At 52.7% G+C, this 17,983-nt stretch overlaps 2 protein-coding genes across 5 annotated transcripts; both read right to left on the bottom strand.

Moving 5' to 3' along the window:
* Positions 1–170: 170 nt before the first annotated feature.
* SCAMP3 (secretory carrier membrane protein 3) lies at positions 171–5,518 on the bottom strand. Its single transcript, XM_049782299.1, has 9 exons — positions 5,287–5,518; positions 4,900–4,977; positions 4,126–4,251; positions 3,919–4,039; positions 3,408–3,536; positions 1,846–2,005; positions 1,643–1,744; positions 1,104–1,221; positions 171–621 (listed from the first exon to the last, which is right to left on the bottom strand). The coding sequence occupies exons 1-9, from the start codon at positions 5,359–5,361 to the stop codon at positions 475–477; spliced, it is 1,056 nt and encodes a 351-aa protein (XP_049638256.1). The 5' UTR covers positions 5,362–5,518; the 3' UTR covers positions 171–474.
* A 533-nt stretch (positions 5,519–6,051) lies between these two features.
* On the bottom strand, positions 6,052–17,680 carry CLK2 (CDC like kinase 2). Of its 4 annotated transcripts, none has more exons than XM_049782271.1 (13): positions 17,497–17,680; positions 14,553–14,722; positions 13,612–13,837; positions 12,829–12,913; positions 12,414–12,480; positions 12,120–12,236; positions 9,928–10,094; positions 9,172–9,266; positions 8,025–8,154; positions 7,834–7,916; positions 7,582–7,661; positions 7,321–7,411; positions 6,052–6,573 (listed from the first exon to the last, which is right to left on the bottom strand). In XM_049782271.1, exons 2-13 carry the CDS (start codon positions 14,720–14,722, stop codon positions 6,388–6,390), a joined length of 1,497 nt encoding a protein of 498 aa, XP_049638228.1. In that variant the 5' UTR covers positions 17,497–17,680; the 3' UTR covers positions 6,052–6,387. The 4 variants fall into 4 exon arrangements, with proteins under 4 accessions (XP_049638228.1, XP_049638227.1, XP_049638226.1 ...); XM_049782270.1 differs by having other exon boundaries at positions 12,829–12,916; XM_049782269.1 differs by having other exon boundaries at positions 13,612–13,840.
* Positions 17,681–17,983: the final 303 nt, after the last annotated feature.

Below are 17,983 nucleotides of genomic sequence, written 5' to 3' on the forward strand. Positions count from 1 at the left end.
AAAGGAACTGGGGGTGTCAGAGAGAGGCTCCAGGCTCATCTCCCCGCCCCATTCTTGCTCCCCCTTCCCAGAGACGCCACCCCAACCCGCGTCCATTCGCCTTCCTTCCCCACCCCGTTATCTCCCACCCATCGGGCCTTGTTCCCAAGAAAAATTCCACAACAGAAACCCCACTTTCAGTTCCACTTTTTTTTATTTAAATAACCGAAGCGACAGCATTGGCACAGCGGAGGTGAGCTGGGCTGGGGTGTGTAAGAAGGTGGCAGCAGCACGGCCTGATTGGGAGGAGGCAGTGACTGGGTCACAGTGGGGCCCGGGGGGGACCCCTAAGTCAGGTTCAGCAGTCGTGGTCATGGGATTGGGGACGCTACAGAGGAGACATCAAGTAGTGATGCCTCTCCAAGTCCCAAAGACTTCTGGAAAGGGGCCTCGGTGGGTCCCTCAGGAGGCAGGGCCAGGCACCCCCAGGGAAAATCAGGGGCCCCGGAAGGCATTTTCTGCAGCCCCGGCAGCTGCATTGGCAGCTGCGGTTCGAACTGCTGGGTTGGAGAAGACGCCAGCTGCAAACTCTTGCTGGGCCTTCTGAAAGCTGGCACCTGTGCGGCGGTACAAGGAGTGGATCTGCAAGAGAAGGCGGACATTACAGCTGGAAACACAGTCCCGAGTCTCTATTTCCCATCCAGTTACCCCCTACATCATCCAGTCAGCCCCCAACACACACACACACCATCTCTATCATCACCTCAGCTAGTCACACATACATACACCTCAAATACCATCTCACTCAGCCACTGTCTCTCACACACACACACTACATTATTCTTGCACACCACCTTAGCAACTATCACTACACACTGTCTCCATATACTCTACCCAGCCCCCCTACACCCACCATTTCCCTTTACCATTCTCTGTATCACCATCTAATGCACCCCACCCACACACAAATAAACACTCACCCATCTTCCTTCCTCTCTCACCAGGGCCATTAGCTGAGAAATGCCCATTGGCTTGGCCCTCCCCATTTCCTTTTTGAAATTCCTCCCAATCCATAGGGATCCATGATCTCACTCTCAGGCCCCACCTTCCCCACAGCCCCTCACCCGCTTAAGCATCACAATTCCCAGCACAGCGATGCCAGTGAAGAATAGGGCCACCAGCAGCATAAGCACAGCCACAGCCGTGTTGCTCTTTAGCACCACCAGAGCAGAGATCCAGCCACTGGAAGGAGGGAAGCACAAAGCAGTGAAGATGAGAGCCACTCACAGCTGACTCACGCCCCCCCCCCCCATCTCATTAAGGGCTGCTCCTCCAGTCTGATGACTTTCCAGTGGCCTAAATGCATCGACAACACATCCTCTCTTCAGTCTATGGCCAATGCTTCCAGATCTTCAGACTTCCTGTTAGGAAGGCCTCCAGGAAGTTTCCTCAGATTGTCCCAGGCAGCCTTCTTCCCTCTATCAATCCTGGTTGGCTAAGAGTTGTCTTGCTCAGCTCACCTTGTCTTTAATAGTTAAACTAGCCTTGCCTGAGAATGAAAGATGCACTCCCTTCTCTAAGCATCTCCGAGCCCAGTACCCAGCGAGGACTTCCTGGACAGGGATGAAAGAAAGGGTGCATGATCAAAGGCAGCCACACTGACCTGAACCCCCAACCTGGGATGCCAATGGCCTGGAGGACATAGAGAACATTTTGGGCAAAGAAAATGAAGAAGAAAACGAAGAAATTGAATGAACTGTCACTCCTGCGAAGAGAAAATAACAGGGAGGCAGGGAGAAGTCTATTAGGATTGAAAAAGCATATGAGAGACCCAGCCAAGGTTCCCCATCACAACTCCCCACTTACCGGAAAGCTTTATACATGGGACGGTACCAGCAGACGAAGGAACAGGGAGTGAAAAGGAGGATCCAGAGGATGGAAAGCCCAAAGCCTGAGCCGTTGTTGGTCTCCACGCAGAAGCTGGCCAGGCAGGCTAGGAAGTTGAGGAGAAGCGCCAGAGTGCTACCTGAGAGAAGAGGATGGCATGTGCTTCTCACAGGAATTACTGTGACCCTCCCCAAATCGGAAAGAGAACAAAAGGCAGCCCTGTCTTCCTAGAATCCTACCTTCTCAACAAGCCAATATCAATGACTCACAGGTTCCTTTGCTAAAGATATGTAAAGGCTTCATAATAGGTTTATGCAGGGGAAGAAGAAACAGAGGGTAAAAACATACACTTTGGGGGGAATGAGCAGACTTGGTGGAATGGAACATGTGGTTTTAGGATTACATATGGGCATACAAAGCATGCATACCAAAGAATGGAGAATGAGTACAGTGGGTAAGTCGTTTGATTACATACAGCAGATCTGGGTTTGATTCCTGGTACCCCCTATAGTCTGCTAGGAGTGACCCCTAAGCATAGAGCCACAAGTAAGGCCTTAGCACAACCGAATGTGGCCCAAAAACAAAACCGGGGTCAAAGTAATAGTACAGTGGGGAGGGCATTTTTGCCTTGCATGTGGCTCGGTTTGATTCCTGGCATCCCAAATGGTTCCCTGAGGGGCTGGAGTAATAATACAGCATAAGACACTCGTTCTGCATACAGCCAATCCAATCCCAATCTCTGGCATCGCACATAGTTCCCTGAGCATCACCAGGAGTAAGCCCTGAGCATTGCCAGGCATGGCTTGAAAAAACATAGGAAACTTCTGCCCCAAAAATAAAAACAACAAAGGACCTTTGAGCACTACTAGGAGTAATTCCTGAAGTTAGTGCCAGGAGTAATCCCTGAATATTTCTGGGTGTGGCCCAAAAATAAAAAACAAACAACAAAAAAAGTAAAGCCGAGGTACCTGCTCTGGGAAGGACTTATCATTGTTATTACAAGATTTTTTTTTTTTTTTTGGTTTTTGGGCCACACCCGTTTGATGCTCAGGGGTTACTCCTGGCTATGCGCTCAGAAATCGCCCCTGGCTTGGGGGGACCATATGGGACACTGGGGGATCGAACAGCGGTCCATCCTACGCTAGCGCTTGCAAGGCAGACACCTTACCTCTAGCGCCACCTTCCCAGCCCCTGTTACAAGATTCTTAATGCTATTAAAGGATTTACCTAGGAACACTTCTGAGGATAATTAGCCCCCAAACAACTGCTAACAAGGGGTAGAATGTCTAATTTGAGGCTGAGAGGTCTTGGGCAGAAAGATCATACATGGGTGAATGTACTTGCCATGAACGCAGCCAATCCTGATACAGTCTCTAGAAACACCTGGACTTTGAGTGGCCCCTTAAGCAATACCAGGATTTTGTGGTCCAAAATCCAAGGCCCCTACCCACACCAATTTAAGGTGAGCAGTCACTAAGGCAGGAGAGATGCACAAATTACTACCCAAACTCTTCCCAACAAACTATCTTCTCATAACTCACACATCCAGAGGTAGTACATGGTGGATACTGTCTTCTGAAATTCTTGAGGGATCTCCATGGATATGTCCTGGAAAAAGCAGGGCTGAACTGGGCAAAAGGAAGGTAGTGGGGGCCAGTTTTTCTGTCGCGCTGTAAGGCACAAGAGAGAGAATAGGGGGACCACAGATGTGAGAAAAAGACCCACAAAGGAATTACTTCCCCTGTTTCTACCCTACAATCCTGTTTATCAGGGTCCAAGGTAATAAGGGATAACAGCAGAAGAAATGTTAGCAGCAAGGGTGGGACTGAATAATTCCTTTAGACTATGCCCAACACCTTGCATAGGCAACCATGTTTAACTCTCCCAACCAGCTTGTCAAACAAATCCAAGTATTACTCTCATATACAGACTGAGACATTCTTGCCTAAGCTTAGAAAGTGAAAGTCAAAATCCAAAGCAGTCACAAGCAGATTCCATTCCACTCTGTCTGGAAGCTTCTTCGCATTCCCCTATTACTCAGAACCCACTTACTGGTTGTGCCTCCCAGGGCAGCGTGCTGCAGCTCCCGCTCCCTCCTGTCCAACTCCTCTGCCTTGCGGTTAAGCTCCTCCTGTTTCTTTATCAATTCAGCCGTGGCTGCTGCGGCTGAAGCCTGAATATGAGCGAGCAGTAGGAGAGGTGAGTTCTGGACCCCAGTACTGGCCCACTCCATAGCCATCAGCTGTCCCCCCATTTTACCTGGCTGCTGCTATAGGAGCCATAATTCTTGGGTTCCGTGGGGCTGAGTTTCCTGGAGGACTGCAAAGTGGGAGCTGAGGGTGGAGGCAATGGGCCAGGAGCAGAAGACGAATAGGCTGGTGCTGGCTGGAGGGTTTAGAAAAGACCTTAAGGTTCATCCAGATTGCAGAAGGCAGGAGTCTGACTGCTTTTAGACACAGAACTTGTGGCCTATGACAGCAGCTGCTTTTCGACACAGAACTTGTGACCTATGACAGCAGCCCTTCCTTCAGTACAAAGCAAACATATTGAACATGCCAGAGAATGCTCTGACCATCCCAGTAAGTGTATGTCAAATTCTCTCGTTTGGTCAAATTCTTGCAGAAGCTTGGAGCACTCACCTGCCCTATTATGCCCAGGAAATGTAAATCTCTTTAAGAGTTTCTATTTCAGAAGAACAAACACAAACCTCATCTTGCTTCCTAAATAGCAATGCTAAGCAGACTGACATCTCCATAATGTCTCCATTCTTTATTTTCACCCAAGAAGCTTCCTGAACCTAGCTAGGTTCAGCCTTGCCAGACCTCAGTGGTGGCAGGGCCCACCTTGAGATCAAGCTCACAGGAGATCACTACTGGCTCAGGGATGCTCCAGGATGGTCAGGAGTCCCTCCCACGAGGGCCTTGAGGAGGCCTTGCTATACCTTTTCCCTTGCCCGCTGAAAAGTGGGGTGAACAGTGGGGTGGGGTGGGAGTCCCGGCCTTCCTCTTCTCTGTCCCCCCTCCAGCAGCTCACCTCTCCAGTCTCAAAAGGGTTGTAGACGTCAAGTGTGGCATACTGCGGGCTGGGTCGGTGCTGGATCACGGCGGGATCCTACGGGTAAAGAAATCTGGGGGCTCAGCTGGCGCTTCAGGGGGACACTTGCAGCATCTTCTAGGAAATGTACCTCGGGGGGTGGGGTGTTTGTCATGCTTTTGTCCCACTCACTGCCAGCCCCCAAATCTTGTACCGCACACTCTCGGTACCAGGCCCATACAGACAGGGGGACAGGATCCGAGTTGCTCACGGGGGTCACACGTGGCGGTGCCATTCTGGACCGAATGTCACGCGAGGGGGGGAACAAAAAAAGTGGTGGGTCCGACCGTCCGGATCCCCGCCCCCAGTGGCCCCCAAGCAAGTCACCTGAAAGGGGTTGTCGAGCTCGCCGCTGCCCTCGGCGAAGGGGTTCCCGTCCCCGCCGTCTCGGTGCTGAGCCATGGCTGCAGCTGCAGCAGCGGCCCGGGCCGCCCCTTCACCTCCTGCCCTCCTGCCCGCCGCGGCGGCAGTGGCTCCCCCGAGGTCCCACGGCTTCCTGCAGGCCGCTCCGCTCCTCGGTTGCACCGATTGGCCGCGCCGGCCGGAAACCTCCCCAGGATCCCCGCAGCGGTCGCGGGCTGCGCCTGCGCCGTGGCCCGCAGCGCAGACGAGGCGCCTCACGTGACGACCCCGGCCAATCCGCGCGGCTCGGGCCCACGTGACCCGCCCCGCCAAAGGACTACATCTCCCAACAGGCCCCGCGCCCCAGCGCCTGCCCATCCGGTCCTCCCGAGAGGTACGACGGGAGTTTCAGGCCCAGGTGGGAAGAGCGTCCCCCACTGGAGTCAAGCGTTTTGAAAACCCGGGGAGGGAACAGTTCAGGGCTGGGAGCCAAACTTCCTCATTCCAGATGGGAGCAAGCTTTACCTCTCTGAGCACTCCCCTCCAAGCTGACCTAGCAAGAAGCAGGACCCCACCCACAACTAACTCATTCTCAGAGGCCAAGAAAAGACAAGACAGGCCCTGGGGAAGAGTAGAGCTTCGGGGTCTTTGGCAAAGAGGCCAAAATGGGATTTCGTGCTTGCTTTCATCCACAAATGCCTCACTTTTCCACCCCCTCACCCCAAACCTTAAATTCCAGGGCTGAGGGTCGGATGAAGCACGTCATTTTATTTCACAAAGACTGTACAAAATTCCTTATAAAACATGAGATGCCGCTGAATTAATTCCACCTGCCCCAAGTGACTCAAGTGAGGGGCAGGCGAGGGTGGAATGAGTGTGGGGGTTGAAGAGCATTCTGTACAGGGGAGGGGTGGAAGCGGAGGTACCAGTTTCTTCATATTTACACTACTGTACATATTCACAGCTAGACATGAGCCAGGAGGAAGGAGAGGGCTCTGGCTCTGTTCTCGTGTATAAAAAAGCACCAGTGTCCTGGACTGGGTCCCCACTACTGTAAGAGATGCAGGGAGGCCCAGGGCCCGATCGTCACCGACTGATATCTCGACTGGAGTCCCATAACTTCGTGTTGGGCGGATCAGCCCGAAGGCGGGCGAAGAAAGGATGCTGAAGGGCTTCGGCCAAGGTTAGCCGCTTAGCAGGTTCATACTCGAGCATGCTTTCGATCAGATCGAAGAGCTCGTGGTGTTCTTCCGCCTCTGAGGTCAGATACCGCTGGTGGTGGAGGGCAGGAGAAAGGTGAGGCACAGAGCCTGGCAAACCCTGCCTTCTTCAGGCCCTAGCTTCCCATCTCAAAGCAGCAAAGCTCTGCTTACAGCCATGAGTCCTGCCCTACACAAGCACATCATGACCACAACACGTCTGATATTATAGCTCAACCTACCTTCCCACTAGCACAATTATTCCTTCATACTTTTTCAAAGTTCTTTCTACTTGTATATCCTGGTTAACTTCATGAATCTTCTTTAGTTCCTCATTACAATGTAAGCTCTTCAAAGGTAGTATATTCTTTTCTGTCTGACCTAAAGAATCCAGGACATGGCTTTGATGTCTGGTTGACTCACATCTAACTTCCTTCCCTCCACAAAACCACTCCCTCTTTATTTCTCCCTCATCTAGTGAGCAAAGATGTTTTGTTTTGTTTTTCCTCCATGTTTTTTCCGAACTCGCTACCTATGATACGTGTTACGGGGCAAACCACCTTAAGAAGTGGATCTGGGGGGCCGGGCAGTGGCGCTGGAGGTAAGGTGCCTGCCTTGCCTGCGCTAGCCTAGGACGGACAGCGGTTCGATCCCCCGGCGTCCCATATGGTCCCCCAAGAAGCCAGGAGCAACTTCTGAGCGCATAGCCAGGAGTAATCCCTGAGCGTCACAGGGTGTGGCCCAAAAACCAAAAAAAAAAAAAAAAAAAAAAAAGAAGTGGATCTGGGTGGCGGGCACTTTGAACCCCTGCCTGGCTCACCCGTAGTGGTTTGCAGTTTTCTCGAACGTAGCGCCCAGCTGATGTGTTTTCATCCCAATCCAGGCGACCCCGATAAAAATATTTCTGTTTCCTAGAGTGAAAGGGGAGGTTGACGGAATCAGGAGGTATCTCTTGTTCCAGGATTATTCCCTTACTCCCCATAGATTAGCTGGGGAAGACGTGCAAAGATGTGACACTGACCAATTTTGTGGAAAAGAAAAGGAAAAGGAAATGAATAAGTCCCTCCCACGTTAGGTTCACCTTGTCTTTCGGATCATCCGGGAAGGGATAGGACCCAAGATTCTTTCCATCATGGCTAGATGCTCTCTGTTGTCATGGGTCTGGGGAACAAAGGCAGAACTAAGTGAGGGGGCAGGATGGTGAGGCTAAGGAACGAAGGACGAGGTGCCAGGAAGGAAAGCGCGGTATGAAGGTGGTCTACCAAGTGAGTCCTCAGCAGATGAGGAAATGAGGGAGCATGACAGGTGGTGTCATTGTGACACCCACCCCTACCTGGAAGAGGGTGAAGCCAACATAGTATTCGAAGATGATGCACCCTATGCTCCACACGTCACAAGGCTGGGACCAGCCCAACTCTGGGGGGGACGCAGTGGGAGGGAAAAGGCATTAGGTTCAGGGGCTCCTCTCACCTGACGGAGATGGGGTCCCCTCCAGACCTGATTGACCATGTCCGACCCCCTTACCAAGGATGACCTCTGGGGCCCGGTAATGGCGCGTGGAGACGATGGTGCTGTGGTGCTCATGGTCAAAGGTGGCGCTGCCAAAGTCCACCACACGCACTGCTGTACTCTTCACACTGCGCTCATCTCGCTTCTAGGAGGTAAGTGGGACAGAGTGAACCATGTCTCTGTTCCTACATCTACTACGGGTCTTATGGCCCCTGCCTGCTCCCACCAGGCCAGTGCACCATCATTTTTTTATTTTTTTGGTTTAGGGACCACACCTGGCAGCGCTCAGGGCTTACTTCTGACTCTACACTTAGGAATAACTCCTGTCAATGCTCAGCCACGTGCAAGAGAAACACCCTACCCATTGTACTATCATTCTGGCCCCTACCACATTCTTTTAAAGACTCCCCTATATCGGGCAGAAGACTTCAGGAATGGGGAAGGCACAGGATTCAGGAAAGCTTCTCAAAGCATGCATGGCTTCACATATTGGAAGATAACACAAGTGACAAGTGTATACTTTGTCTGCAAATGTGTAACAGTTGCAAAGAGATCAAGGCAAGGAGCTCTCTGGGCTGGGATCTCCCCTTCCCTCCCAGACAGAAGAAAAAGAAGCCAGTTCATACTAAGAACCTTCAAAGCATTTTCATTTTCATACAGAATTTTGAGCTATTTCTCAAAATGTATTCTCTTTCCATTTTTATTTTTTGGTTTGTGGGCCACTCCTGGTGGTGCTCAGAAGACATTATGGGATGCCAAAGATCGAACCCAAGTCAGTCATGTGCAAGGCAAGCACCTTACCCGCTGTACTATCTCTCCAGTTTTCTCATCCAATTTTACTTTTACAAAACACCCTGGGCCAGAGAGATAGTACAGCGGGTAAGGCACTTGCCTTGCATGCACTGGACCCAGGTTCGATTTCTGGCACCCTAGAGGGTCCTCCAAGCCCCACCAGGAGTGAGCCTGAGCATTACTGTGAGTGACCCAAACAACAAAACCATCTCCCTCCTTTCAAACTGTTGTGGCACTCTAGCTTGACTCGGGTAGAGCCAGACCAGGAGAGAAAAAGCAAGAGTGAAAGGATCAAAAGGGTACGAGCAAGGTAAAGTGATCCGGCTGCTTGCTTCCACTGGCCAAAGGCTGGAGACCCCATTCATCTCACCTTCTCTAGGTTGTAGGTAAGCTCATAATCCGAATTCACAAAGAGAATGTTTTCAGGCTTGAGGTCCGTATGTGTCAGCTTGTTATCATGGAGGACTGCAGGGGAGAAGGCCAGGTCAGGCTTGGTGCAGGCGGCCAGGGCTGACTGGCACCAAGCCCAAAGTTGGGGAGGAGGCAGGTCCAGTGACTCGGCTGCTTTCTGCTCAACTTCCAAATGAAATGCCTGATCTAATTAGTTCCATGCTCACTTACATTAAAACTTATATGCAATCCTCAAGTGATGTATGAGATGTTTTACTGACTTATGCATGAATTTAAACTTTGTGAAAGATCATGATCTGAAGACTCAAGAGGAACCTGAGACTAGTCCTAATTCCCAATTATAGGCCCTTCGGTTGAACAACTTTGGTCTTCATCTCCTCTCAAGTAGCACCACTAGTATGAGGAATCCTTTTGTCTCTCTGAGCTAGCTGCCTGACTTATATTTCTCCAAGGAAAGAAAGTAAAAGGAGAAAGAGGTCAATGTTTCTCTTCCAGAACCAGTGAGCTGGACAACAGGACAGCTAAGAGCAATGGCGATGATGAAGGCATCAAACAAGGACTTAGGTCAGAAGAGACGACGTCAACAAGCCAGGAAATAAAAGTGTGGAGTGCCAGAGTTGCTTGTTTAGGGGCCTCGCTGGTGCACAATTGAGATAGATAAGATCCCATGGAGGGAGGGGAGCCCCCAGAGTCCACCTCGGCCCACCCCACTCACACTTGACGGCCTGGCACAGCTGGAAGGCCATGTGGCGCACTTGGTGGATGGGGTAAGGCAGGTAGTTGTTGTCTTTGAGGAAATCGAAGGTGCTAAGGCCCAGAAGTTCAAAGGAGATACACATGTGGCCATGGTAGTCAAACCAGTCAAACATCTGGACACAGAGGCTGGGAAAAAGAGACGAGGGGAGGGGACATTGGATGAGCTCCCATCTACCCACCCCCCCTCCGAGGGAGGGTTGCAGCCCTGAGACTCCACTGAGTCTTCAAGGAAAGGCATGCCGGCCAATATTACCATTCCATTCCACTCAAGCCTGGCCTTTATGCAGACCGAAGTAAAGAGCACAGGTGTGAGTAGGGACAATACTAACAGCTTCAAGCACTTCCTTTCTCTATCTTTTTTTTTCCTGGTGTTTTGGGCCACACCCGGCAGCACTCAGGAGTTACTCCTGGCTCTTCGCTCAATCACTCCTGGCTTGAGGGACCATGTGGGATGCCGGGATTCGAACCGGGGTCATCCTGGGTTGGCTGTGTGCAAGGCAAACGCCCTACCACTGTGCTACGGCTCCAGCCCCCGCTTCCTTTCATTTTAACCAGTTAAAAAATGAACGATCTTGATGTTGAAGAACCACCAGGGGTGTTGGGCTCCAGGGTGGAGTCTAGATCAAACTGCCACTCTCAAACGTCTAAATTCAATCAGCACCTGTCACCGCTGAGTCCCTGCCCAGACACCTGACTCAGGCCTTTGCTAAATATTCAGTTCATGAGTGTGTGCTAACAGAGAATTGCAGTTATAAATGTGGCATCACCTGCATACTTTTAGGTGTGAAAAATACGGTATTTGGCTGAAGATGGCTTCCAGGGCTGGCATTCATACTGTACATGCTGGAGGTCCAAGTTTAGCCCCTGGCACCAGCCAGTCTTCTGGGCTTCATCCTGGGAAGAGCTCTGTGCACCTACAGATCTATTAGGTATGGTTCAACTCCCAACCTCTCTTATTTTTTTTTTTTAATGAGCACATCCCAAGTTGGGGTGTGTTTCTTTTTTTTTTTTTTTTTTTTGGTTTTTGGGCCACACCCTGTGACGCTCAGGGGTTACTCCTGGCTATGCGCTCAGAAGTTGCTCCTGGCTTCTTGGGGGACCATATGGGGTGCCGGGGGATCGAACCGCGGTCCGTCCTAGGCTAGCGCAGGCAAGGCAGGCACCTTACCTCCAGCGCCACCGCCCGGCCCAGGGGTGTGTTTCTTTACTTCATGGGGTTGTCCTCTATCTCTAGAGAAGTCGTGTTCTCTTCTCACAGCTTTCTTTCTATTCTCTACCTTTTCATAAATCTGTTAGATTTTGAGCTATACCTAGCAATGCTCAAGTCTTACTCCTGGAAGACTTGGAAGACCATATGGGATGAACCAACCTGGGTCAGCTGCATACATATCGCTCTGACCCTTAAAATTTCTTAACTTTATAAACAAACCCCACACGAGCCCCCCAGATCTGGAATGAAAATGTTGGCTCTTGTGGAGCTGGAGCAATAGCAGAGCAAGTAGGGTATTTACCTTGTACAAGGCCAGCCCAGCTTTATCCCTAGCATCCTATATGATTCCCTGAGCTTGCCAGAAGTGATTCCTGAGCACAAAGTCATGAGTAACCCCTGAGCACTGCTGGGTAGGGCCCAAAAAGAAAACAAACTAAATAAATTAAAAAAAAAAAATGTTGGCTCTCAGTCTCAGGGTTATTTCCAGAGCACCAGAGCACATCCCTTCAGAGGCCATTTGGGCTAGCAATCTGCAGAGCAACCCAGTTGCCCTGAAAAATGGGGGAATGAGGAGAGAAAGCATGGAGGTGAGGCGTTTGCCTTGCATTCAGAAGGTTGGTGGTTGGAATCCCGGCATCCCATATGGTCCCCCGAGCCTGCCAGGAGCAATTTCTGAGCATAGAAACAGGAGTAACCCCTGAGTGCTGCTGGGTGTGACCCAAAAACAAAAACAAACAAACAAAAAAAAAAATGGGGGAATGAACTAGAGAATGCCATAGCCCCTTCCTTCCAGCCCTGACACTCTGCTACTCTAAGATGAGGAACAACAGATGGATGGATGAGGTCTTGGATTTCCCCCAGCTGCCTAGTCCAGGGAAGGGTAAAGTGCCCCATGTAGGGACAGAGCGTCCCAGTCATCCCGTGTGCCTCTGCCTGCTCACTTCTTGTTGTCAGGGTCCTTCTCGTTGATCTTCTCTAGCACATTGATTTCAAGTCGAGCAGCCTCCTTATACTTCTCCACATTCTTGATGATCTTCAGAGCGACTCGAGCCCCACCCCTGTAGGTAAGCAGGAAAAGGTTTGCCTGACTCTCAAGGATGTCTCAGGCTGAAAGAGGGCTGGGGCCTATGAGTCCCATCTTTAGGGCTCAGCTGCAAACACACAGTCGCCCTCATTGCCTCTTACAGCCTGACTGGTACGGGATGGGCAAGGGCAAGGGCCAGACAGTTAGTTACCTGCGATGGTCGACACACTGCACCACTCGGCCAAAGGTGCCTTCTCCCAGGGTGCTGACGATCTCATCTGAAATGAGACAGCAGGGCGGGGGAGAGGGAAGGAGAGAGCGAGGGGAATGAGCTGTGTTGGAAGGAACAAGGGCACCATAACCTAGGGTGAGATGAAGGAATGGGGGACAGATACAGATGGTCACAGGGGAAGAAAACCCCTGCACAAGTCCCACCACCTTTAACCCAGGGGCCATGAGAGCTGGGAGTGGACAGCAGAGGCCAATTCTCAACAGTAACTCAAACCACCCAGATAAACACCACCACTGAGAGAAGGCAAACGAGGCTGTGACTCGGGACGGCTTGGGACGTTAGGATGGCTATGGGACCGTTACAGGCTATGGGATTGTTACGATTCGGCTTGTACATCGTTCTTGTAGCCAGTCCCCGACGTGGTAGATGAGGTGGCCCTCAGCGTCGTCCTCTACACTCTTGGCTCTCCGGCTGCTGTGCTGCTGGCGGGGGGCGGGGGGGGTCGGAGCAAGCCAGGTGTCGGAGCGGGGGCCGGAGGGAGTCGGGGTGGGTGGTGGAGGGGTCACCGGTCACAGGCGCCCAGCCAGGGGGGACAGACGATGATGGGGGACAGTGGAAGGGAACACGTCAGATGCAGTAAGGCGGATCGGGGTGAGAAGAGAGAGCGGCGCATAATCCCAAGTTCCAAACCCCAGGTGGGGACAGGGAGAGGCATGGGCAAAACGGAGAGTGATGTCGCTGCCAGTGTCACCCATAGCCCCATGCTCTAGGCGGTGCCCTTCCAAGGAGGTACAAATCTCCCCTGGCCCCCACCCCAGTCTGCCTGCTGAGAGGGGGTGCTGCGGAGCGCAGGACTTGGTGAAGAAAAGGCATTTCGCAAGCAAAGTGCCCACTGACAAGTGGAAGCCTCTGGGAAGGACTTGTTGCTCCCAACATGGTAGCCCAGTACGCCAGAGATCGCGCTGGGGGTTTGCACTGTTCTGTGCCCACATGTCTCTAGAGCAGATTCCGGATTCCCCTGAGCCAGAGAGCTTCCCAGAGAATGGCGAGACTCGGTGCCCACCTCAACGTTCATGCCCCAATAGTTAGGCAACAGCAAGGAGATTTGCACTTACCAGAGTCCCCAGGAACACGAAGCGCAAGGGAAGGGAAGGGAAGGGCCTGGGCTACCACTCACCGAAGAGGAGCGGCTGAATGTCCGACTGCGCCGCCGACGCCTCCGGTGCTTCCTGCGGCTGCTGTGCTGGCTGCGGTAGCTGCCATCCTCCCGATGGTACTCATAGGAGTGCCGGTAGTCTGGGTCATAGTAGGCCTCGCCCCGTTCCCGGCTGTACTCATTGCGCCGGTAGCTGCCACAGTATCGACGGTCATAGGCCCTCCGGTCCGAGGAACGATCGTCATAGCTGCTGTGAAATCACTGGCACTCACCAGACACCCCTGGTCAGCCATGTGCCTGCCACCCACAGCCTGGTTGCAGGGAAATGGTGAAGAGTCACACACATGCCATCAGGCGAGGCCAAGGACCCGAAGGGGGAAGTGCACCAGCAGCCTCCATTTGTTTGAGCAGCCCCTCCTCAGTGCCAGAATGGAACAAACGAAGAACCAGTTCTCTGCAGCCTCTCCCCACTGTGCCACTGTCGAACCTCAACAGCCCTAACTCAGGTTTCCTATTGGCTCATTAACTATACATCAGCCCCCCCCGTCCTGGCAGCAGCTTTCCCCTTGTCTTACACTTCTCCCTCGCTCTTTAGAGAAGCAGAGATGTTGTGTTCTAACACCAACTGAACTTGTTGGATACTCCCTCAGCCCCTAACTGGGAACTACCTCTTCCTGCAATCAGTCTTAATTCCATGGTACAAGTAGAATACCTTCTTTTTTGGGGGGCGTTTTGGGGCCACACCCGGCTCAGGGGTTACTTCTAGCTATGCCCTTAGATATGGGACACTGGGGATCAAACCCAGGTCCATCCTAGGTCCCTACCACTGTGCTATCGCTCCAGCCCTTGGCTATCCATTTTGAGCACCACCTTTACCCTGCATATTGACATGGGTAACCAAGAAATCTCGGGCAAACACAGCCGAGTGCCCTTGGGCTCTAGATCTCTGTAGGAAGCCTCACCTGCGGGAGCGGACATGGTAGCTGTCTTCTCGCCGCCGCCGCCGGGTACGGTCACTGCTGCTGGACCATGAGCGGCTTCTTCGTCTCTTGTGCTTCCGGCTCCGATAATGCTGGTGGTAACTTACTCTGCTGCCACGATCTGAGGAGTGGTACCGTCGGGGATGGGGCATCTGGGAAGAAGAAACAGACACAGTGGGGAGAGCAGTTTTTCAGCAGTCTCATCAGGGGCAAAGGGTGACCCCAAGAATGCTTTCTATTTTCCACATCTTTTAATAACTTACCACTTCATCAACTTTCCACTATGCTTAACATTTGCTCTTTTTTGTCTGTTTGTTTTTTGGGTCACACATGCAGGGATTCGAACCACCGTCCTTCTGCATGAAAGGCAAATGCCTTATCTCTCGGGCCCCATTAACACTTGCTCTTAAACCAAGCATATATTCACCTACTCATGCTGGCCGAAACTCTCCAAAGCATCTCTCCCCTGCAGATGCTTTGATTTTTACCACTTAATACCCTCAACTCTTATCACTCTGCGCCACTGCTCCAGCCAATACCCTCGACGCTTACCCTTCCTCCACCACCACCCACTAAAATGTGACCTCTGAAGGGCTTTGGGTCTGGGCCCAAATTTGTGACTATGTACGAAAGCTATGATGGAAACCCGTAATTCATCCTTGATAGGTATAGAAGACAGATCTGGCCAACGATGAGCTTGCAGCTCAGAAGACTTTAAAGCTTTGGTCTACAATACCATGGCAAATGTCTATCATCCCAAGTGTATATTAAAAACAGAATAACTGGCATTTAGTTAACATAAACTCAAAGTGCTTAGGAGCTGGCCACCGTCCAGTCTACTAGAACCGAATGGAAATGGTACACAAACCCTTTTCTAACCTTCAGGGAAACAATCAGAGAAACCATTGCCATGGTGGTCCGAGAGAAGATGAGACCAAGGGGAGTGTGTGGAGGAAACAAAGCTGAACCAGGGGGGACCTGTGCCTGGGGTGGATAAGAATCAGGTGTGGAAAAAGAAAAAGGTTAGGATTCCAACATCTGGCTCCCATTATGAGCCGTGTCTGTCTCCCCACAACCTCCTTTATATCGAGGGGGGAAGGAAGCCTAGACACCTGAAATCTTTCCTTGGCCTAAACAGAAAGATAGATGCAGGTAGCAATTTCTTTATTCTTCTTTTTTTTTGGGGGGGGGGGTCACACCCGGCAGCACTCAGGGGTTCCTCCTGGCTCTATGCTCAGAAATCACTCCTGACAGGCTCGGGGGACCACATGGGATGCCAGATTCGAACCACCCTCCTCTGCATGCAAGGTAAACACCCTAACTTCATACTCTCTCTCCGGCCCCCAAGCAGCAATTTCTGCCAGACTCCATAGAGCCCCCCAAGTCACTTTACACACACATCCTGCTACCAACCCAAGTAAATGCCTGGCTGGCAGATTCCCCTGCAAAACAAAAGACCTCCAGCCTTCCTTAAGTTAATTTGCAGGTTTTTTTCCAAAAAGTGACAGGGATTGGATACAAAGTAACACGGTGGGTGGTCTTCCAGCTCCAGCCTCATCCAACTTTTACTTTCCTCTTCTCCTGGCCTTGGGGACCATTCTGGATCTAACTTTATCAGCCCCCCATCTCCATCCCCGACTACTTGGGAACTCCCTGGATCTGACTTTTATTACCCCCACTTCATCCCCAACTACTTGGGATTCCTCCCTATCATCCTCCAGCCTCATCCAACTTTTGCTGGCCTTGGGGACCACTCTGGATCTGACTTTTATCAGCCCACCCCATCTCCATTTCCATCCCCAACTACTTGGAGACCTCCCTATGGTCCTCCAGCCTCATCCGACTTTTGCTGGCCTTGGGGACCACTCTAGATCTGACTTTTATCAGTCCCCTCTTCATCCCCAACTACTTGGGGTCCCTCCCTATGGTCCTCGAGCCTCATCCAAACTTTTGCTTTCTTCTTCTCCCAGCCTTGGGGAACTATTCTGGATCTGAGTTTATCAGCCCCCAATCCCCATCCCCATCCCCGACTACTTGGGATACCTCCCTATGGTCCTCGAGCCTTATCCAAACTTTTGCTTTCTTCTTCTCTCAGCCTTGGGGAACCATTCTGGATCTGAGTTTATCAGCCCCCCATCCCCTTCCCCATCCCCGACTACTTGGGATACCTCCCTATGGTCCTCCAGCCTCGTCCAAACTTTTGCTTTCCTCTTCTCCCAGTCTTGGGGATCCACTCTGGATCTGACTTTTATCAGCCCCCCATCCCCAAACCCCATCCCCATCCCCGACTACTTGGGGTCCCTCCCTATCGTCCTCCAGCCTCATCCAACTTTTGCTAGCTTTGGGGACCACTCTGGATCTGACTTTTATCAGCCCTCCCATCTCCATCCTCATCCCCGACTACTTGGAGGCCTCCCTATGGTCCTCCGGCCTCATCCGACTTTTGCTGGCCTTGGGGACCACTCTAGACTTTTATCAGTCCCCACTTCATCCCCAACTACTTGGGGTCCCTCCCTTGGGTCCTCGAGCCTCATCCAAACTTTTGCTTTCTTCTTCTCCCAGCCTTGGGGAACCATTCTGGATGTGAGTTTATCAGCCCCCCATCCCCATCCCCATCCCCGACTACTTGGGGTCCCTCCCTATCGTCCTCCAGCCTCGTCCAACTTTTGCTAGTTTTGGGGACCACTGTGGATCTGACTTTTATCAGCCCCCCCATCCCCATCCCCTTACTATTTGGGGACCCTCCCTAGGCTCTCCTGCAAGCCTTCCCCCCCCCAAGTGCAATTAAAGGGGCTGGTCCTGGGGTCCCCCCAGGCGGGCCCGGGGGTGGCCCCCTCTCCCCACAGCACCCCAGACCCCGGCCCCCCCATTGCCAGCCCGGCCGTCGCCATCTTCCCGCGCGCCGGGTCCCGGGGCGGGCGCTCACCGTTCTGGCGGCCAGGCCCGTGCGCTTGTCCCACAGGAAGTCCGTGATGGCGGCGGCCCTGCGGCCGGGAGTCCCGGCACCCCCGCGGCGGCGACGACGTGCGGCTCCACCCCCACCCGAGACCCCCGGGACCCCCCGCCTCGTCCCCGGGGCTCCTCCGCTCGACCCCGCCCAACCCGGTGCCGTCCCCGCCCTCGGGATCCGCCGGGCGCCGCTCGCACCGCCCCCGCCCGGGCCCGATCCTAGCAGCCCGGGGTCCGGCTCTAGAGGCCTCTCCGAGCCGCCGCCGCCGCCGCCGCCGTGAGCGAGCACGTACGCACGCACGGACGTGGCTACGGGAACGCGCACGTACGCACGCGCACGCGCCCTGCGGCGCTTCCCTTCCCGGCGGTCCTTTTAAGCCCCGCCCCCTCCCCAGCCCAGGCGCGCGTCGGTCTGCGCGTGCGCGAGCCGCTGGCGGTGGGAAACGCGGGGCTAAATGAAGTTT

This window comes from Suncus etruscus, chromosome 10, assembly GCF_024139225.1.
Source record: "Suncus etruscus isolate mSunEtr1 chromosome 10, mSunEtr1.pri.cur, whole genome shotgun sequence".
Taxonomy (NCBI): Eukaryota; Metazoa; Chordata; class Mammalia; order Eulipotyphla; family Soricidae; genus Suncus; species Suncus etruscus.

Bases quoted from the DNA above. Each gene is read 5' to 3' on its own strand.
- SCAMP3 (XM_049782299.1), bottom strand. From the start codon at position 5,361: ATGGCTCAGCACCGAGACGGCGGGGACGGGAACCCCTTCGCCGAGGGC. The intron at 4,978-5,286 runs GTGACTTGCTTG...CTTTACCCGTAG, and splicing joins AGCTCGACAACCCCTTTCAG to GATCCCGCCGTGATCCAGCA. The intron at 4,040-4,125 runs GTAAAATGGGGG...GCTCATATTCAG, and splicing joins GCTCCTATAGCAGCAGCCAG to GCTTCAGCCGCAGCAGCCAC.
- CLK2 (XM_049782268.1), bottom strand. From the start codon at position 14,722: ATGCCCCATCCCCGACGGTACCACTCCTCAGATCGTGGCAGCAGAGTA. The intron at 12,917-13,611 runs GTGAGTGGTAGC...GCCCCCCGCCAG, and splicing joins CATTCAGCCGCTCCTCTTCG to CAGCACAGCAGCCGGAGAGC. The intron at 8,155-9,171 runs GTGAGATGAATG...CTTACCTCCTAG, and splicing joins TTACCTACAACCTAGAGAAG to AAGCGAGATGAGCGCAGTGT.